The sequence below is a fragment of the Myotis myotis genome, unplaced genomic scaffold (genome assembly GCF_014108235.1).
Source record: "Myotis myotis isolate mMyoMyo1 unplaced genomic scaffold, mMyoMyo1.p scaffold_m19_p_6, whole genome shotgun sequence".
In the NCBI taxonomy this organism is placed as follows: domain Eukaryota; kingdom Metazoa; phylum Chordata; class Mammalia; order Chiroptera; family Vespertilionidae; genus Myotis; species Myotis myotis.
The window spans coordinates 1,272,407-1,293,793 of record NW_023416368.1 but is presented as its reverse complement, the minus strand read 5'-3'; the positions used below and the strand labels follow the sequence as shown (position 1 = coordinate 1,293,793).

General features: G+C 55.1%; 1 protein-coding gene across 5 annotated transcripts in view; it reads left to right on the top strand.

The window, feature by feature from the left end:
- The first annotated feature begins 7,574 nt into the window (after positions 1-7,574).
- Positions 7,575-21,387, top strand: part of GNA12 (G protein subunit alpha 12) — a 42,302-nt gene continuing 28,489 nt past the window's right edge. For 2 of the 5 annotated variants that reach the window (XM_036312562.1, XM_036312561.1), the window contains exon 1: positions 7,576-8,019. In XM_036312562.1, coding sequence (XP_036168455.1) covers positions 7,708-8,019 — 312 coding nt within the window. In that variant the 5' untranslated portion in view covers positions 7,576-7,707. Of the gene's footprint in view, positions 8,068-21,387 lie in introns of all 5 variants that reach the window. The other 3 variants (XM_036312560.1, XM_036312558.1, XM_036312559.1) reach the window with 3 other exon arrangements.

The window sequence follows — 21,387 nt, the reverse complement described above, 5'->3', positions numbered from 1 at the left end:
TTGTGGGGCTGGCCAGTCAGAAACCTGGAGCCTCCGGCAGCTGGAGACTCAGGCAGGACCTGCAGTCTTGAGGCAGAATTTTTCCTTTTCTGGGAAACTTCAGTTTTTGCTTTTAAGACCCTTCAACTGGTTGGATGAGGCTCACCCACACCACTGAGGGTCATGTCCTGAAAGTCAGCTGATTGCAAGTGTTAACCACCTCTGCAGAACACACAACGCCACAGCAACTGTTGGTTTATGTGTGATTAAGTCGCTGGGTACCTGAGCCCAGCCAACCCAACACGAAACGAAACAACCTGAGTGGTGCCCCATCTGCTGCGCTGGGCTGGCAAGTCCCCTCCAGGCTGTCATGCCAACCCTACAGCCTCCTCCCCTTCCCTCTGCTCAGTGGCCGCCATGTTCGACACGGGGCTGCGGGGCCGGCCCCGGTCCTGGAATGAGGTCACCTGGAAGGGACCTGCCAAACAGCCGTGACGGACTTGGGAGCCGGACGCACATTTTGGGTCCAGGAGCCTTTGGTGAAGCTAAGCTGCAGCGAAAGAAACTGGGTCCCTCTGCACCACGTGCATTTGCGCCATCCCCCAGGCGCCCGACCTCACCGGAGCCGCAAGGACCAAGGAGGAAAGGCCCCAGGCATGGCTGCCAAGGATGGAATGATAACACCCCGTGATGGTGGAGCCCTGATCGGACCCTGTGATAGAGGTCAGCCAGCTGCCGGCCTGCTGACTTGCTTCTCAGAACGGCTGACTGTTAGTTCCTATACATGTTCTCCTCAGGGGCTTGGGGGACAGAGAAGTAAAACCCAGGTCCAAACAGGGAAGTGCCTCAGCCCGTGATCCTGGTCCCACGACCACACTTCCTTAAAAACATGCTGACTTCGGGTGAGGTAGTTCGCCAGCCAGCCCTGGCCGCACCCCGGAGAGGCCCCTTGTCCACTCCCAAGAGAAGTGACAAAGCTCATGCTAAAGAGAGGGCCCTCTGCACCGCTCCCAAAGCCCCCGGGGACTGTGCCCGCCACCCATCGACCCATCCACCCACTTATCCACCTATCCATCCATCCATTCATCAGCCATCCGTCCACCCATTCATCCATCCATCCATCCATCCATTCATCACCCATCCATCTACTCATCCACTCATCTATCCACCCATCCATCCATCCCCCATCCATCTACTCATCCACTCATCTATCCACCCATCCATCCATCCATTCATCACCCATCCACTCATCACCCATCCATCTACCCATCCACTCATCTATCCACCCATCCATCCATCCACTCATTCATTCATCCATCCATCCACCCACCCATCCACCCATCCATTCACCCATCCACCCATCCATCACCCATCCAGTCATCTATCCATTTATCCATTTATCCATCCATCCACCCATGCATCATCCACCCAAGCACCCATCTATGCAACCACTCATCTATCCACCCATCCATCCACTCATCCATCCATTCATCCATCATTCTTTCATCTTTCCTCACTCCCTTCTTCCCTTCCTTCCTTCCCCCCCATCTACCTAGCAAACAATGATTGAGTTCCTACTGTGTGCAGGTACAGGGGCTCCAGCCCTACCTAAAGAGACCCCCTCCCTACCTCATGGATTCAGCATATAATTACACGAATGATTTAGAATGTGATCTGTGCTAGGAAGGAAAAGGATGGACACTGGGAGAGAAGATTGGAGGACTGGGCCTGGGTGGTGGGGTGAGGTCGGGGAGTTTGGGGCGAGAAGGCCTTTCCTGAGGAAGTACCTTTTGCGCTTTGCTCTCAGGGGAGAGCCTGGGAGAGAACTGAGGGCAGCTTCCGGGGCTGAGGGGACGCCTGGAGCCGTGGCCCCGAGGCAACAGCAGCCTCTCCCTGGAACTGACCTGAGTGGGTGGGTTTGTGGGGACGCAGGAAGGAAGGGATGGTGACCTTAGTCCTGGTCACCACACAGAGGGGCTGTGAGGGGAGATGGGTGCCCGGTGAGGACCAAAGACCGGGATTCTGCAGTATGATTTTGGGCGAAGACTTTACATTTCTGTCAGCTTGACTTCTGTAATGATAACAGTAATAATTAACACTTATTGCTATTTTACTGTGTGCCATTCTTCTTCGGACTTTACTGTTATCTCACTGCATCTTAGTGATTGCCGCCTTGTACTGTGGTGGTGCCATTGCTCTCCCCACTCTACAGGTGAGGGGAAGTGAGGCGCCGTGAGGTTAAGCAATTTGCTCAAGGTCCTCCAAGCAGTAGAGGACAGGCCAGGCCTCCAGCGCAGGCGGCTGGGCCCCAGAGCCCTGCTCTCGCTGTCCGACCGCGGTGCCTGAGGGAGGTTGTCTCCGGAGGGTAGATCAGATGATGGGGCAGTAACTAACACCAGAATCCTTTTCCTGTGATGCAGTAACAAACAGTTCAACAAGCTGGGCTGTTTCCTTAGAAGGTATGTTCTTAATTTCTATAACTTCGGACTTTACAGAAGAAATATTGATGTTACGATATCAGAGGTAATTGCAACAGGGTCCGAGAACGTGGTCTGTGCGGCATGAATCCCTTAAAACGCAGTGAGACCTGCTTGATGGCCGATTCTGTGGTCAGTTTGTGTTGCTGTTAATCCTCACCTGAGGGTATTTTTCCAGTTGCTTTTCAGAGAGAGAGTGGAAGGGAGGGAGTGAGGAGGAGGAGGGGAGAGAGGAATAAAAACATCGACCTGAGAGAGACACGTCAATTGGTTGCCTCTCACCCCTGGGGAGCGAGCCTGAAACCCAGGTACATGCCCTTGACCAGGAATTGAACCTGTGGCCCTTCAGTGCGCAGACTGATGCTCTAACCATTTAGCTACACCAGCCAGGGCTTCTGTGGTCAATTTTTTTAAAAAATGTCCCTTGGATTTCAACAGGACGTGTATTCTCTAATTATGGGGTTCACGGCTTAGCGTGTATTCAGTAGGTCAAGCTTGTTCACTGCTGCACGAGAAGGGTGTGCCACCCGCACCCGCACCCCCGCGTGACGGCCGAGTCTTCAGTGCCTCCTTGAGGTTTGCCAACTTCTTTGCCTTCAGCGTTGGAGGCCATGTAATTAGCTGCGTGAGAGTTTAGACACGTTACCTCTTACCGGCGAATAAGTCTTTCCCCGCCTGAAAGGACTCTATCGCTAGTCTAGCTTTGGCCTTAACATCTGTGTTGTCTCCTGTTCACGTCGATGCGCCAGGCGGCCTGCGGCTGCCGTTTGCCTGGTAAATCCCTCCCCACTCTTTCTTTCACGTGGATCTTTCCTGGATCGGCAGGTGTGTCCTTCCTGAGCAGGTAGCTGATCCTGGTTTTCATTTCCCTAGCCTGCCGTCTTCATCTTTCAGCCGTAGCCCGTTTGCATCGACCGTGGTGAGCCATGGCTTGGGGTTCATGGCCACCTTCCCCTTTTGCTCAGGCTGCTCTGTTCTCTTTGTTTTTGCGTTCTGCGCACTGATTGATTTCCGCTCCCTCATCCCACTCGCCCCTCCGCTCACGTGGCACCCGCTCACTCTATGCCTCTTCTTTTCGTGTTTACGCTAAACATTTTAACGTGACTGTGTAACTCGACAAAGTTGAACGTTAATCAAAATATTTATTGTCCTCGTAAATAATTCAAAGATCTTAGAGCGCTCTCATCATGGACGTCCCCTCCTGACATGTCCATGCCTTTTGTGTCCTATTATTTTAATTCTGTTTTGCCTTAACTCCACGCATGAAAACGATCCGTGTTTGACGCGGTCAGTAAGAGCTCCCTGTCTGTCCACAGAGTCGCCGCTGTCCCTTCGGTATGGCAGACCTCCCTTGTGAGACGACGCTCCCGAGGCACCCGTGTCAGGCCGCCAGGGCCGACGGAACGAAGCGCCCCAGGACGGGTGGTGTAGCAACAGGACTTCGTTTTCTGACAAATCTGGAGGCTGGAAGCCCAGGGTCCAGGCGTCGGCCGGGTCGGTTTCTCCCGCAGCCTTGCCCGCTCTCGCGCTTGTAGACGGCCATCCTCCCCGACGACCTCACATGGTCTACCTTCTGCCCGGGTCTGCGTTCACGTTTCCTTTTCTTATGAGGACACCAATCATATAGGATCGAGGCCCACCCTAGTGACCTCGTTGTAACTTCACCGCTTCGTTAAAGTCCTGTCTCCAAATACAGTGACCTTGTGAGGTGCTGGGGGTTAGGGCTTCCAACTATGAATTTGGGAAAGGAGGCGCAATTCAGCCCTTTACACACACTAGATAAAATAATCTGTTTTTATCTGTTTGAAATGTCCTCATTTTCTCCATTTTTTTTCTTTTTTTATAGATTTTTTATTAATTTCAGAGAGAGGAAGGGGAGAGGGAGAGAGAGAGAGAGAGATAGGAACATCAATGAGAGAGAATCATGGATCAGCTGCCTCCTACTGGGGATCGAGCCTGCAACCCAGGCATGTGCCCTGACCGGGAGTCAAACGGTGACTTTCTGGTTTATGGGTTGACGCTCATCCACTGAGCCAACCAGCTGGGCTCTCCATTGTCTTGAAAGCTATTTGACTGTGTTTACAATTCTTGGTTAGTGGTTATTTTCTCTCAGTGGTCTTAGGATGTGGTCTCCCATCTGGCTCCCACTTTTGTCACGGAGCTATCAGCCCTGCGTGTAGGTGGTTCCTCTGAGGGTTACATGGGAAGCTTGCGCAACGTGCTTGGCGTAGGGCCCTGCACCCAGGAGCTATTATATCAATAGTAGCCATTATTGCCCGGCCGGCGCGGCTCAGTGGTTGAGTGTCGACCTTTGAACCAGGAGGTCAAGGTTCAATTCCCGGTTGGGACACATGCCCGGCTTATGGGCTCCATCTTTAGTGTGGGGCATGCAGGAGGCAGCTCATCAGCATCATTGAAGTTTCTATCTCTTTCCCTCTCCCTTCCTCTCTGAAATTAATAAAAATGAAAAAAAATTTTAAAGTATAGTCGCTGTTATTTTCTCTCCAGCTGCTTTTAAGATCTCCTCTTTGTCTTTGATGCCCTTGCAGTTTTGCTGTGGTGTATCTTGGTCTGGGTTCCCTTTTTGACCCACTAAGCATTTTGTGTCATTTGTCCATTTAAAATGCCCGGCCACTGTCACATCCAATATTGCCTCTTCCCCATTCTCCGTGTCCCTTCTGGAAGTCTGGGTAATTATATGTTAGCGATTCCTCCTCCTCTATCTTTCCTGTCTCTTAGCCTCTCTATCTTTATATTGGATTCCGGGTAATTATTTTCAGATCTGTATTTCAGTGCATTCTCTTCACCTGTGTCCGAGTCTGCACCTTAATATGTCTATTCCGTTTCTATAGACTTCGGTCATTCTAGCTTTCGTTTTCAGATGTGGTCTCTGGTTCTTTCTTGCCTCTGCTCAAAGCGTTTTCTGAATCCTCTTCACTTCCTTCAGCTGAGTGAGGGGCTAACGCTGGCCCATTGCTGAATTCCACAGTCCCCTCCTCGGTTGTCCAACATTTCCGATTTCTTTCTAAGAAACGCGGCCTCGAGGCCTCTGCACTCTCCCTTTGTTCTCTCAGACAGCCAGCGTTTAGCGTTTACCTTTCCTGTGGCAGGCCATTTTCACAAAGAAACTGAACTTTCCCCGTCACTTTGAAGGATGACAAAGGACTGCAGAAGGTGTTGACACTAATTCTCGGTTCTCGGGCAGGAACTAGGGACTCACCCATCCGCACGTGCCTGTGACTTGTGCGGTCTGGTGCCCGAACTGAAGTATGCATTTCTTTCTTTTTGTTTTGAATCCTCTCCCAAGGACATTTTTCCATTGATTTTTCAAGAGAGCGGAAGAGAGAGGGAAAGACAGAGAGAAATATCGGTGTGAGGAAGACACAGTGATGGGCTGACTCCTGCAGGAGCCCTGACCAGGGCCCGGGCCAGGGAGGAGACTGCAACCGAGGTACATGCCCTTGACCAGAATGGAACCCCGGACCCTTCAGTCCGCAGGCCGATGCTCTCTCCACTGAACCAAACTGGCGAGGGCTGAGTTGTAAGTTTCTTGATTCAAAGGTTGCATTTTATCTGTCTTCAGATTCCTCTCCCGCAGCCCTCAGCACCTGGCATTTTCATAACTATGCAAAAAGCACCTGTACAACCGCGTGAGATCACACCCGCTAACGTTTCCTGGCGCTCCCACCTCGCCGTGCAGTGAGCGCAGGGTGGAGAGGGCAGGGTTCTAACGGCCCATGATGGAACCTCGTCACACACCTGCTCATGGCGAGGGGGGTGGACAGGATGATCTTTCAGGCCCATTCAATTAATCCAACAAGGCGGCCCGAGGCTGAGGCGGCCTTGGTAGGAAAACCAGAATCTCTGCTTGTGAATGCCTCCAGGTTACAAGATCAGAACGCGAAGGACAACCAGCCACGAACAACCCTTCAAATGCTGAATGCGCCTCAGCTTATCTTTTAACAGACCTGGGCTCCCAAATCCGGCCCGCCGCCTGGAGGGGAGGAGACGCTGCGTTTCTCAGGAGCTTGACTCACACGAAGACTCGGAAAGAAGATGGGCCAACGCTTCGCAGGAGCGAACTTGGGTCGGGGCACCGGGCTCCGGGTTGTGCAAGTTCATGTTCTGTTTACGCTTCAAGCCATGTGCGGCAGGTGCTACCATCCGGTGTAGCCCAGTGGGTGGAGTGTCGACCAACCCCGAGGTCACTGGTTCAATTCCCCCGCAGGGCACGTGCCGGGTTGCAGGCCTGGTCTCAGGTAGGGGCTGTGCAGGAGGCAGCCCATCAGTGATGTTTCTGTCTCTCCCTCCCTCTCTCTCAAAAATCAATAACAATAACAATAATCAATCAATAACAATAATCAATAACATAAACTTAAAACAAAACAGGTGGGGGAGGAGGAGGGGCTGCTGAAGAGGTTATTCGACTGGTCAACTGGCACGGGGTCCAGTGCAGGTTCCAGCTCTGACCCAGCAGCGCCAGGCTCCGCGCTCAGTCACTGCGGTGATTCTGGTGGTTGGTTCGCCAGCTCTGGGGAAGCAGCCAGAGCCCAGGCGGCTCTCAAAGGGCGCATTTGTCTGAAATGTATGGCCCATCCCCCTCCCCGTTCCTGGAAGGAAAATGGTTTAAACAGCTGCCTCCCTAAACACAGGTCGAGCGGCAGGTGAACCTCCCATCGGCATTTCCCAGCTTTCGGGCAACACGGAGCGCAAAGTGCAGAGCCCCAGGTCTCACAGGTTGGTACCATCTGGGAATCCAGGGCGACTTTTTGTACACCTGGCACTTCTGGTCCCGCCCCCTTTCGCAAAACCCCCAATCCCAGACACTTTCTCCGTGATTGACGTGCTCCCGGAGCAATTATAATTGGTCATGGCGGACGACCACTCCGCCTCCCCGACGACCCCGCCTCCCTTTCATTCTGAAAGAAAGAACCTCAGCCCGAGCGTCCAATGAAAAGCGCCTCCACCCCCAAGGTCCCGCCTCTTTCGGCTCCGACCACGCCCCAAAAGCCGGAGGGATGCCCGCCTTTCGGCGTGGCACGGACCAATCGAAGGGCGCGTTCGTCCGTATGGGAGGCAGCCTGACCAATCCCCGGGCCCCGGGCCGCGTCGCCCCGCCCCTCCGCCGGGGCCAAGCGGCGGGCGAGAGCGGGCCTCCGGGCGGCGGCGGCGGCGGACGCGGCCTGAGGGAGCGGCCGGCTGCCGCGCGGGGCTCGCCTCGCCCGCGGCGGGGTCCATGGCCTGAGCGGCCATGTCCGGCGTGGTGCGGACCCTCAGCCGCTGCCTGCTGCCGGCCGAGGCCGGCGGGGGCCGCGAGCGCAGGGCGGGAGGCAGCGGGGCCCGCGACGCGGAGCGCGAGGCGCGGCGGCGCAGCCGGGACATCGACGCGGGGCTGGCCCGCGAGCGGCGCGCCGTGCGGCGTCTGGTCAAGATCCTGCTGCTGGGCGCGGGCGAGAGCGGCAAGTCCACCTTCCTCAAGCAGATGCGCATCATCCACGGCCGCGAGTTCGACCAGAAGGCGCTGCTCGAGTTCCGCGACACCATCTTCGACAACATCCTCAAGGTGCGTGCGTCGCCGCGCCCCCGCACACCTGCGCCCAGGTGCGCCCAGGTGCGTCCAAGTGTGTCCAGGTGCGCCCAGGTGCGCCCAGGTGCGTCCAGGTGCGCCCAGGTGCGCCCAGGTGTGCCCAGTGCGCGCAGGTGCGGCCCCCGGACCCCCGCCGGGACCCCCTCCTGCCCCGGGCCGCCCCCAGGCGCGGGCACCGCCCCCTGCCTGCGGCCACGTGCCCCCCGCTGCGGGGAGCGGGCCAAGGATGCGCGCCCCGTGTGCCCGGCGGCGTGGCGGCCTTCGCTCCCGCCCTGCCCCCGTAAGGGCCTGGGCGCGGTGGGAGCGAGAGGCCGGCCAGCTTTGGGCGCCGGCGGGGAGGGGTCTCAGCGGTGGGGAGGCCCCCGGACCCGGGCGAGGGCGCGCCCCTCCGCGATGGCAGCGGCGCGGTGCCCGGTCCAGCCGGGGAGCCTGCCCTGCCCTGCCCTCCCGGTGGGCGTAGACGAGCGCCGGGAACGCGGGAGGAACGGGCCACAGCCTCCGGTTCCGAGTGTTTATCCGGAAAAGGTCAGCCGTGTACCTGGGAGGACAGGGGGCGCCTGGACGTCTCCGGGCCAGCGTCCACCTGGGCCCCTGCTGCCCTGCGGGGTGCCGTCGGGTGAGACCGAGCTTGAGCGCACGTCTCCCCTCATCAGCCGGGAACCCACGACCCCTCGCACGCATCTCGGGTACCAGCCTGTTCCCACCCCCTCCGCGCACCAAGTTGCTTTGTTTGTTTGCGTCCGGATACAATCGCCTCCCTCTCATACGCGTCTTAGGTGCCGGTGCCCCAGGTTCTCCGCTGTCTCTTGCTCCGATTCTACTCCTTACAATTTATTGGGGGGAAACAAAAAACCTGTAGATGGACAGAGCCTGGTCCCGGTGGCTCCCTAGCCTGTGTGCGCAGGGTCTGGGGGACCCGCCCGGGACTGCCCCTGGATGCCCATTTCCCTGGTTTCAGGTTCTCATCTCCCCTGCCTGTCCCCTCACCGCCCTCCCCGGGCCTGGTGGTGGGAACCAAATTAGAGGTTGAGGAGGGTTGTCTGGAAGCCGAGGTAGAGGCCACGGCCTGGAGGCGAGGTTCGTGTGCCCGAGGGACTTAAAGTTAGCCAGGGGGGTAGCTCCCTCCCCTCCCGCACAGTTCCCTCCTCACCCCCAGGAAGCTCTGGCCTTGGCCGGCTAGGGCCTCCTCGCCGGGGCCTGGGTGCTGGGATCCTGGGACCCTGGGCTGCCAGCGTCCAGGCCCGCATCCGGAGTCCCGCGCCCGCATTCCCACGTGATGCGTCTGTTACTGAAATCTTTCACTGTCGTAGAAATAGCCCTTTTGGGATCGGGATAGAGCGACCTGCGTGGTAAAACCTCCCCTCCCCTCTTCACCTCTTTCCAAAGCCTCTCCAAAGCCCCTGGTGAGCCAGCGGCCCAGCCCTCCGAGGCCGGTGCCCGGGGCGATTCCCGGACGCCGTGTGTTTGAAATTCCCCTCGGCCTCTGGGGTAAAGTGCACTTGATTGTCTTTCTGTGGCCCTGGCCAGCACTGCTTTCTGCTGCTTTTCTGGCCTCCAAGCCGGGCACAAAGATTCGGCCGACCGTCTCCTCGTTTCTTTAACTCGAGAGGCAGAGAAGATATTTTGGAAAACACGGAACCTTCGTTTGGAACAGTGTGGAAATGTGTTTTAGAAAACTCGGTCTTAAGCTTTTCCCGATGCATAGAAACATGGACCTCACCGACTTAGCAACAGACAGGGGCTTGTTGAACCAGCACCCAGTTTCCTTCCCACGATTTTCACTAATTGCAGTTCGTAGTGTGAAGCTCACTTCATTTCTTGTGACTATTTCAGTAGCTCGTTAGGACAGATCCCTCGGGAGAGGCGTGGGGTGGCTTCACTGGGGGACAGTGGAATGGCGCTGTTCAGAACAGTATTTGTGCTGTTTGTAAAGCGCTAGCCGCGCGCCTGCTCATCGCCAGGCGCGCACACCCGCATTCACCTCCCATGGCACTTCCGATGGCTCTGTGCCATTTAGCCAGGAGAATTTGGAGATCCTGGGTTAAATTCAAGGTCAGTTACCTAATTAGTAGGTGGCAGAGCTGGGAACCTGGTCTTTTTTTTTTTTTTTACTTTTAATTTTGAGATAATCACAGTCCTATGCAGTTGTAAGAAATAATACAGACATCATGTCCCCTCCACCTGGTCAGCCTCCGTGGAAGCATCTTGCGAAACTGCCGTGCAGCGTTGCAGCCGGGATGTTGACGTGGGGAAAGGTACAGAACATTCCATCACCTTAAGGGCGCCTCCTGTTGCCTTTTATAGCCACTCCCTGCCCTGGCACTGACCTGTCTGCTCTCGATTGTATGCTTCTGCCACTTCAAGAATATTATATACGCAAAGCAGGCAAAATGTGATCTTTTGGAATTGGCTTTTAGCACTCAGCTTATCTCCCTGGGGATTCAGCCACGTGGTTTCATGTGTCAGTCACCAGTCGTTTCTGCTTTTTGATTGCCGAGCAGCATCCGTGGTGTGGATTTACCACAGTGCACCACTTACCTGTCGGGGAACATCTGGGTCCTTTCCCGTTTCTGTCTCGTATGAGCAAACCTATGATCACTTCTGTACATGTTTTGGTATGTGCATCAGTTTTCGTGTATCCGGGATAAAATTGGTCAGTTGTATGGTAGCTGCATGTTCAGTTTTGTTTTTTAGGTTTTTTGTGATTTTCTTTTTCCTTTTACTTATTTATTTATTTTGTTAGTCCTCACCCAGGGATATTTTTCCATTGATTTTTTTTTAATATTTTTTTTATTGATTTTAAAGAGGAAGGGAAAGGGAGAGAGAAACATCCATGATGAGAGAATCATGGATCGGCGGCCTCCTGCATGCCCCCGACTGGGGATCAAGCCCACAACCCAGGCACGTGCTCTGACTGGGAATCAAAAAACAAAACCTTGACCTCCTGGTTCATAGGTCAGCACTCAACCACCGAGCCATGCGGCCGGGCTGCGTGTCCAGCTTTGTGAGGACACTATTTGCAAAGTGGGCGCCCTGTCTCACACCCTCACTGGCCCTGTGGCAGTGAGCCCCATCCACACGCCCGCCAGCGCTGGCGGTGTCGCCTCTTCGGTCCCGGCGTCTGTCGGTGTGAGCGCCGCACTGCTGTGTGACCGACCACATTGCCCTCGTGGGTCGCAGTGCTGAACGCCTTTCCGTGAGCTCAGATACGTGGTTTGCAAGTATTTTCTCCCGGTCTGTCTGCATCGGTTCTCAACCTTCTGGCCCTTTAAATACAGCTCCTCATGTTGTGACCCAACCATAACATTATTTTCGTGGCTACTTCATAACTGTAATGTTGCTACTGTTATGAATCGTCATGTAAATATCTGATATGCAGGATGGTCTTAGGCGACCCCTGTGAAAGGGTCGTTCGACCGCGAAAGGGGTCACCACCCACAGGTTGAGAACCTCTGGTCTAGGGTGACTTTTCATCCACTCGACTTTCAGGGAGCCAAGTTTTCCCTTTTAATGAGGCTCATTTCATCAGTTTTTCCCTTTATGGCTCATGCTTTTGATGTCAGGTGTCAAAACACTTCATCTAGCCATAGATCCCAAAGATTTCCTATTTTTTTTCTAAAGGTTTTATAGTTTTACATTTAAGTCCCTGATACATTTTGTATAAGGTGAAGAGTTTTTTTTTTCTTTCCTTTTCCTTTTTTTTTGGCTTATGTATATTAAATTGTTTCAGCAACATCTGTTGAAAAGACTGTCTTTCTTCCATTGACTTGCTTTTGCACGTTTAGTCAAAAATCAGTGGGGTCGGCCCTGGCCGGGCAGCGCAGTTGGTTGGAGCATTGTCCCGATAGGTCAGGGGTCCTCAAACTTTTTAAACAGGGGGCCAGTTCACTGTCCCTCAGACCGTTGGAGGGCCGGACTATAGTTTTAAAAAAAACTATGAACAAATTCCTATGCACACTGTACATATCTTATTTTGAAGTAAACAAACAAAAAGGGGACAAATACAATATTTGTATTTGCATGTGGCCTGCGGGCCGTAGTTTGAGGACCCCTGCGATAGGGCATGGTTGCTGGTTGAGTCCCCAGTCAGGGCACACAGAAGAATCAACCAAGGAAGGAATAAATGAATGGAACAAAAAAAAAAAATCAAAGTTTCTTCATCTCCCCCCCCCCTTTCTCTCTCTCTCTCTCTCTAAAAAATCAATAACTTAAATTTTTTTAAAAAATCAGTATGGTTCTATTTCTGGGCTCTCTGTTCCACCCACTGATCTGTCTGTCTCTCCTCTGCCAGCATCACACTGTGTTGATTACTCTAGCCATATAGTAGGCCTTAATATAGATGAAAACAATTTCAAGATTTCTTAGTTATTCCTGGGACTGTGCCTTTCCTTATAAGTTTTAGAGTAAGTTTGTCTGTGTCTATAAAAAAAACTTAGCTTGGATTTTTATAGCAATTTTATTAAAACTACAGATCAATTTGGAGAGAATAGACGTCTCTGTTGTGGTGAGTCTTACAGTCCATGAACATGGTATGTCTTCATTTACAGCGGTTCTCAACCTTCCTGATGCCGCGACCCTGTAATACAGTTCCTCATGCTGTGGTGACCCCCAACCATACAATTATTTTCGTGGCTACTTCATAACTGTAATGTTGCTACTGTTATGAATCGTCGTGTAAATATCTGATATGCAGGATGTATTTTCATTGTTACAAATTGAACATAATTAAAGCATAGTGATGAATCACAAAAACAATATGTAATTATATGTGTGTTTTCCGATGGTCTTAGGCGACCCCTGTGAAAGGGTCGTTCGACCCCCAAAGGGGTCGCGACCCACAGGTTGAGAACCGCTGGTTTAGAAGGTCATCTCTGACCGTCATTTTGTGATTGTCAGCCTGTGCATCCTGCCTGTGTTTTGTTACATTTGTGCTAAAGCATTTCATTTCCTTTGTCCTAAAGGACACTGTGCTTTTATTTTCCATTTCCAAATGCTCCTCGTTAGCACAGCAACGGGACTGATTCTTGTGTCTCAGTCTGGTGCCTGACGACCGTGTGGAATATACTTATCGGTTCCAGGGCTTTCCCGTGCGTTCCTTGGGATTCTGTAGATAAGTCATCGTGTTGTCTGCAGATAGGGACAGTTTCATTTATTCTTGCCCCACGGGTATGCCTTCTATTTCTTTTTCTAGCCTTAGTGCAGCACTAGGACTTGTCGTGTGATGTTGAACTGAGTGGTGAGAGTAGCCTTGGCTTCTGTTCCTTTCCTTTTCATTTTTGTCCATCTTCCTAGAAGTTTATCAGATTTCTTGATTTTCTCCCCCTGAGGATCCAGCTTTTAATTTCATTGGTTCTTCTTTATGGTTTTTTTTCTATTTTTAAAAAATATTTATTTTATTGATTTCAGAGAGGAAGGGAGAGGGAGAGGGAAATAGAAACATCAGTGATGACAGAATCATGGGTCGGCTGCCTCCTGGGGATCGAGCCTGCAATCTGGGCCTGTGCCCTTGGCCAGAATCAAACCTGGGACCCTTCAGTCCACAGGCGATGCTCTACTGAGCCAAACCAGCCAGGGCTTTTTCTATTTTCAATTGCATTTATTGCTACTCTTTATCATTTCCTTCCTTCTACTTCCTTTGGGTTTATTTTGCTGTTTTTCCCTAGTTTCTTGAGGTGGAGACTGGCGTGTTTATTTGAGACATTTCCTCTCTTCCGCCGTAAGCGTTCCTAGTGCTGTAACTTCCCGCCCAGCACTGCGTTCGCCTGCCCACATGTGTCTGTGTGCGGTATTTCCATGTTTACTTAGATCCACGTGCGTTTTGATTGCTTTTGCGAGGTCTTCTCTGACCCACAGATTACCCAGAGGCGCATCGTTGTTTCTGAGAGTGTATGGGTTTTCCTGCCGCCTTTGTTACTGAGTTCTCTGACTCCATTATGGCCAGAACACTGTGTGGTTTCGTTTCTTTTAAATTTGTCAGGGTCTGAATATGGTCTGTATTCTGTGCGCCCGTGTCTGGGAACGGTCCGTGGGACTGGGAAAAGGTGCTTATTCGGGGAAGTGCTTTCCTATGTCAGTGAGATCCTGTGGGTTGACGGGGTGTCTTCCTGTCGCCTCGCTGACCGAGGGGTGGCAGCTGCTGAGAGTGCCGTGTCCACGTCTCCACCCTCCACGCAGTCACTGCGGACCGAGGCCTGACGTAAGCTAGAGGAGAGCGCATGTTAAGAAAGTCACAGGGAAGAGAAGGCACATTTGCAGCACCTATTGGAAAAAATCCGTACGTAAGTGGCTCCAGCTGTTCAAGGCCGTGTTGCTCACGGGCCGCCGGTCTGATGGTGGATTTGTCGGTCTCCCCTTGAGCTCAGTGCTGGCTTCGAGCAGGCTGAGCCTCTGTTGTGAGGTGTGTAAATATTCGGATTACGTCTCCTGGGGGATGGATCCCTGTCATAGTGATTCCCTCCTTGTCTCTGGCAGTTTTCTTTGCTCTGACATCTGTCTGTCTGAACGCGGCCACTTTTCTGTCCTGAGTGCTATCGGGGCATATGTTTTCCATCCGTGTGCTTGTAACCGACCTACTGAGTTGTGTGAATTGAGTTTTATAGTCAGCGTGTTGTTACATCATATCATCTTTATCTACTCTGTTCATACCTGTCCATTAGTTTGTACATTTAGACCATTTACATTTAAGGTAAAGTAACTATTAATATGTTGGGGCATAAGTCTCATTTTATTGTTATTATTTTTTGATCCTCACCTGAGGATATTTTTTCCATTGATTTTTAGAGAGAGTGGAAGGGAGGGGGAGAGTCAGAGAAACATCGATGTAAGAGAGACACATCAACTGGGTGACACCCACACGTGTTCCGACCGGGGCTAGGGATGGATTGAGCCTGCAACCGAGGTATGTGCCCTTGACAGGAATCGAACCCTCGATCCTTCAATCAGCCGGTGCTCTAACCACTGAGAAAACTGGCGAGGGCTCGTTTTATTATTTTTTTATTTCTTACCTTCCTGTGGGTTATTTTTTTATTTTTAATCCTCACCCAAGGATATTTTTTCCATTAATTTTTAGAGAGAGTGGAAGGGAGGGAGGGGGGAAAGAGAGAGAGACACATTGACCAACCGCCCCCGGCTGGAAATCGAGCCCGAGACCCTTTGGTCTAAGGGCTGACACTCCAACCACTGAGCCACCGGCCAGGGCCTCCCTGTGGGGGATGGGAAGGTGTCTCAGGATTCTGTCTTTGATGATTGGTTGTCGCGTGTGTCTCGTTTCGTGGCGGTGGCTCTAGGTTTACTATGCACACATCTGGAGCAGCGGTTCTCAACCTGTGGGTCGCGACCCCTTTGGCGGTCAAACGACCCTTTCACAGGGGTCCCCTAAGACCATCCTGCATGTCAGATATTTACATGACGATTCCTAACAGTAGCAACATGACAGTTACGAAGTTGCAATGGAAATAATGTTATGGTTGGGTCACAACATGAGGAACTGTATTTAAAGGGCCAGAAGGTTGAGAACCACTGAAGCTGGTCCCGGTGCTGGAACCTGTGTTGCAGCTTGAAGTGAAGTGTGGACACTCTGCTCCCACTCAGCTCCCTTTGCCCTCCACACAGTTCAGACTTAAATGTCCTACGTGTTTGTATTATTCTTGGGACGTTGCATCCTTGGCTTGACTGCAGCCCTCAGATGGGGTTTCACACCCACAGGGGCAGGCCCGTCGTCCGTGCCTGTGCCCTGCCGCGGCCCGCTCGGAGCGTGTCCCTTCCTGACGCCCGCGCCTGTCCCTCTCCCTGTGGAGCCTCTGCAGCCTTCTCTGCGTTCTCCAGTGGGGTTTGCCCCCCGTCCTTCGTTCTGCTTCGCCCCAACATCTGTGCCCCCGCCCCTGGAGGGCATCCTCGCCTGCGGTGGAGCCCATAGCGACACCTCTCCTGCCCACCGTGTCCTCTTGTTCAGAGGCTGGCATTCAGGGGGAGGGGGGAGGGAGAGTCTGGGCGGAACCGGAAGTCTCCCTCCCGGCCTGGGATTCCAGGACCAGGCCCTTCCCTGGCGGCAGCGGTGGCTGAGTGGGAGCGTGTCAGCCCCGCGTCATCTCCCCCAGGCCCCGCCACGGGTCATGGGAGTCTGCGCGTCGCTCTGACTTCCTGTAAATACTCCCTGTCCCGCGTTGTGTTTTCCTAACCTCAGAGGTGACCGTCTCTCCCTCCCGGTGGACGTGGCGGCTCAGCGATGGTGCGGGCGCTGTGTGCCGAGGCCCCGCAGCCAGGCTCCCCCTCGGCCCCTCCCTCGCCGCTCGGACGGAGCCCCTTTAACACTGAATTTCACAGCCGCTGGGGGTACATGAAACGTTAGCTGTGTTAGCTGTTCCGGGTCCTCCATTACAGCCTGGAGGTCAGTGTCAGGCGTGTGGTTGCTGGGTGTCCCTTTCACCACCCGTGTGCCCCAGCCACACACACCCCCGCCCCCACCTGAGTATCCACGATTTAGGAACCTGGCGAAGGAGTGGTTCTCAACCTTCCTAGTGCCGCGACCTTTTAATACAGCTCCTCATGCTGTGGTGACCCCCAACCATAAAATTATTTTCATTGCTACTTCATAACTGTAATTTTGCTACTGTTATGAATCGTCATGTAAATATCTGATATGCAGGATGTATTTTCAGGGGTCGTGACCCACAGGTTGAGAACCGCTGGACTAGAGCATTAAAACGAGCATCTCCTATTGACGCTGGAACGGAGAACCACCTTGACAGACTTTTCTGACACGGACCCAAGACCCTCTGCCAGGTGCTGGGGGCCCACAGTGAGCGCTGCCAGTCCCTGCCCCGGGCACGCTGGCAGCGGAGGAGACAGGCGCCTGGTGCCCAGTCGGGTGTGTGCCAGGCTCAGTGGCGCAGAGGCGCTCGGAGAGCAGGGGGGTGCTCTGGCCAGGCACCTGGAAGAGCCTGTCGGGGGCGTGTGCCACGCCGGCCTTTGAAGTCCATGGGGTTCGGCAGGCGGAGGAGACACAGGACCCGTCTCGGCCGTCTCCACCCAGCATCTGTGTGGTCAGGCAGGGGATTCTGATCGGAGGAGGCTCTAGACGAGAAGGAGTGGAAGAGCTGGATAGAACTTTCTGGTACCCAGGGTCACGATGCGTGCTTGCTGCAGACCCGTGGTCTCAGTACTCGTGCTGGAAGCCACGACTTCCCCTAGAAAACACACATGCACTCATGTAGCAGCGGGCACCTTCCCCTAGATAACACATGTGCACACATTAGTGGCGGGCACCTTCCCCTAGATAACCCACATGCACATGTGTAGCGGTGGGCACCTTCCCCCAGATAACACATGTGCACACATGTAGTGGTGGCACCTTCCCCTAGATAACACACGTGCACATGTAGCGGCGGGCGGTCAGCCTGCGGTGAGGGACGGCTCGGGAGTCTGCCGTGGACCCGCTGCGCCTGTGCTGGGCTTTGCGAGCTGGTCCCCTCCTCCTCAGGGTGGTGCGGGCCGTGTTTTCTTTGGCTGCGGCGATGGGGCTTCAGAGGAAGCTGTGCCGCTGCTCTGTGCTAAGCTCATGACCCGCCCGCAGCCGCCTCCCGGGTTCTGGAGCAGCCCCGTCTCCAGGCCGCAGTGGGTTTGTGGGATGGGGCGTCCGTGTGCCCTGGGCCCGGGAGAGCGCCCGGGGTGGGGTGCCTGCTGGCAAATCGCATTTCAGTGGCAGGTCCACTGTTACTGCCGGGCACGCGGGCTGGTCTCTCAGTCATGCAAACCCAACCCTTGCCATCGGCTAACACCCCAGAGAGGCCCGCTGGCTGTTTGGGGGTTCAGAGCACATGCCGCTTGGTCCCCAGCTTTCGGAATCTGCCTTAGCGGACAGGCTGCCTTTCCGCCGACTGTCCGCCGAGGTTGGAACCTCTGGCTGGACGCTGGATAGTGCTGTGTGGAGGCTCGGAGCCAGATTCTGCGGTGACACAGCTGAGTGTCGACATGGATCTCACCGGTCTGGGTTCTGGTGGAACCAGGACGGACATAGTGTTACCCAGAGAGATAATTACAGGGCGGCCTCCAACCCGGACGCCCGCGTTGTGCAACGACCTGCACGTAGCCTGCACCACCTGGAGCCGTGGCGGCCCAAGACAGGCCGTGTCAGGCCGTGAGTCGAGTCGTGTCCTTTGCAGGTAAACAAAGCGCCAGAGGCATCTGCGTCCCTGCTGGTGGGCGCGGCGCCTGCTTCCTGCCACCGCCTGCCCTGGGGCCGGAGCCGAGCGCGGGGGTCGCTGCTGGGGGTCGCTGGCTGCGGCTGCTCCGCGCCTGGGGTTCTGGGCAGGAACACTGTGTCTCACACGGGCTCGATGCTCACGCAGGCCCAGGCGCTCGGTCCAGGGCAGGGGTGGGAACCATTATTCTGCCGGGGCCGTTGCCTATTTGTAATGTCACTCAAGGGCCATACAAAATTACCAACTTGAAAACGAGCCGGCTATCTTTGGTCGAACACTGAGTCACCTCGCCCCTAATGCCTTGGCAGGGCCTGGCCAAATGATTTTGAGGCCTAGATGGCCCGCGGGCCGGACGTCCCCCACCCCTGGTCCTGGGAATGGAAAGCTTCGTTAGAGAGGCCACGCCCATCGCCCGGTGGACTGAGTCGCTCGGAACTGGTGCTGTGAGTGCAGCGAGCCAGGACAGGGACAGTGTGGCTGTGGGAGTTCTCGCAGGTGGACAGAGGGCAGCGGATGCCACGGGCGGAGAATGTTCCAGGCCCGCTCTCTGAAGGGGCAGAGGCCTGGGACAGCCCCTCTCTCTGAGCTGGGCATCTGTGTGACTGTCTAGCCTGAACCTTGGCACCAGCCTGGTCAGCTGCCCTGTGCCATCAACTGGGTAGCCAGACCTCCCTGGTGTGGGCCAGGTCTCAGGTCACCTGTCCACTTAGACAGCCGAGCGGACACTAAGCCAAGAGGACACGGAGACTCAGAACCTGTGTCCTCAGTGTTCGCGCTGTGGGGACCGCGGAGGGGTGTCCGGTGGCTGGCACGGTGGCTTTCCGTGAGCCCAAGTGCCTGTGCGGACCGGCCGGCAGAGGCTCCAAGCGGTTGAGGCCGTGGGGAGCCCGCGCCGCGTGTAGGGCCGGCCTCAGCGCTCCCTGTGCGTGAGCTGAGTAGAGGGTGCACGGTGCTGGGCCCTCCTGTCCTCCTGCCCATCTGCCCGTGGGCTGCTGTGGGGATGAGAGACACGGGCGGGGAGGGGCGCCGGAAGGTCACAGTGAAGTCCCTGGGGGGACAGGAGCCCGTGCACGGGATGTGTGACGAGGGTCACCTGGGCTAGAGCTGCTGGACACGTCCTGGGGCCGCCGGTGACTCAGGCTGCCGGGAACCCGTGACAAGCAGTCCGTGCTCAGTGCTGGTCAGCGAGGCAGGCATGGGCCGAGCACTTTGGGGTGCAGAGTGGCTTCATTTTCAAGGTACTTGTGTTCGTCTTTGTAGACAAGACGTGTGCTCCAAACGGAAGACCTGACATTTACCGAGACGGGGGGGAGGGAGTCCCTCAGCCCCTGCTCCCTGCTGGCTCCCTGTGGGTGAAGGAGAGGCCGCTCCCAAGGTGTGGCATGCGAGTTTCCAGCACTGTGCGCAGGGCTTTTATGTCTATTTTATTTTAGAGAGAGGGGGAGGGGAGAGAGAGAAGCATTGGTGTGAGAGCAGAACAGCAGCCCGCGGCCTCCTGCACCCCAACACCGGGATCGAACCTGCAGCCCCGCCTGTGCCCTGACGGGATCGAACCAGCACCTGTTAGTGCTCGGGACGACGCCCAACCGACTGAGCCCCGGCCAGGCCGAGCAGGGCTGCCCCCGGGCACTCAGTGTCGTGTCGGGCATGGTTGGCACAGGGGGTGCCAGACTACTTCTGTTTGATGGGCATCCAGGTGTTTTCTCAAGGACGCGCAGTCCACAATGGCAGTTTCATGTGCTGCTGCTCTCGCCCCGGGGGAAGGACGTGTCTGCCTGGGATCGCGATGACCGGTGAGGCTGAGAGGCAGGTGTGAGCTGTGGAAGTGGAGGGCGGGGGGGAGCTCCCGAGAGGCCAGTGGAACTGAGACAGAAACGGCCGTTTACGTCCTGTCGGCGCTCACCTGGCGGACTGCAGCGTGAGGAGCTGTTTGAGCCGCGTTCCAGATCCCCCGGACGTGCGGCCACAGCAGGCGTCTCATCGGGTCAGCATCGCAGGAAGCCCGGCCAGCGAGCACTGTGTGGGCGCGCGTGCTGTGTGTGCACGTGTGTGCATGTGTGTGCGTGCACATGTGCATGCTGTGAGTGTGTGTGCGTGCTGTGTGTATGAGAGTGTTGTGTGCGTGCGTGCTGTGAGTGTGTGCGTGAGTGCTGTGTGTGTGCATGTGTGTGCGTGCACATGTGCATGCTGTGAGTGTGCGTGCGTGCTGTGTGTATGAGAGTGTTGTGTGCGTGCGTGCTGTGAGTGTGTGCGTGAGTGCTGTGTGTGTGCATGTGTGTGCGTGCACATGTGCATGCTGTGAGTGTGTGTGCGTGCTGTGTGTATGAGAGTGTTGTGTGCGTGCGTGCTGTGAGTGTGTGCGTGAGTGCTGTGTGTGTGCATGTGTGTGCGTGCACATGTGCATGCTGTGAGTGTGCGTGCGTGCTGTGTGTATGAGAGTGTTGTGTGCGTGTGTGCTGTGTGTGCGTGCGTGCTGTGTGTGCACGTGCGTACGTGCTGTGAGTGTGTGAGAGTGCTGTGTGCACGTGTGTGTGCGTGCTGTGTGTGTGTGTGTGCTGAGTGTGTGTGAGTGCTGTGTGCATGCTGTGTGCGTGCGTGCTATGAGTGTGTGTGTGTGTGTGTGAGAGAGAGTGTTGTGTGCGTGCTGTGAGTGTGTGTGAGAGAGTGTTGTGTGCGTGCTGTGTGTGTGTGCGTGCTGTGAGTGTGTGTGAGAGAGTGTTGTGTGCGTGCTGTGTGTGTGTGCGTGCTGTGAGTGTGTGTGAGAGTGCTGTGTGCGTGCTGTGTGCACGTGTGTGTGCGTGCTGTGTGTGCGTGTGTGCTGTGTGCGTGCGTGCTATGAGTGTGTGTGTGTGTGTGCTATGAGTGTGTGTGTGTGTGTGTGAGAGAGTGCTGTGCGCGCACACACTCCCGAGCCACCTTCTAGAAGGAGCAGCGCGTGCCCTCCGTAAGGGGCTCTGCCATGTTGGCAGCACCTTATCTGCTATTTACTGGGTTCTCTTAGAACCCTCGGGTCAGGTGGGGGTCAGGTGGTGGCAGGGTCTTCATGCCTCTGGCTTCATTTGTCCGCAAGAGGCGTTTCAGCCTCAGTCGTTTCCTCACCTTCCCTCGCCCTTGGTTCCCAGGGGTGAGCGGCAGGACCACGGAG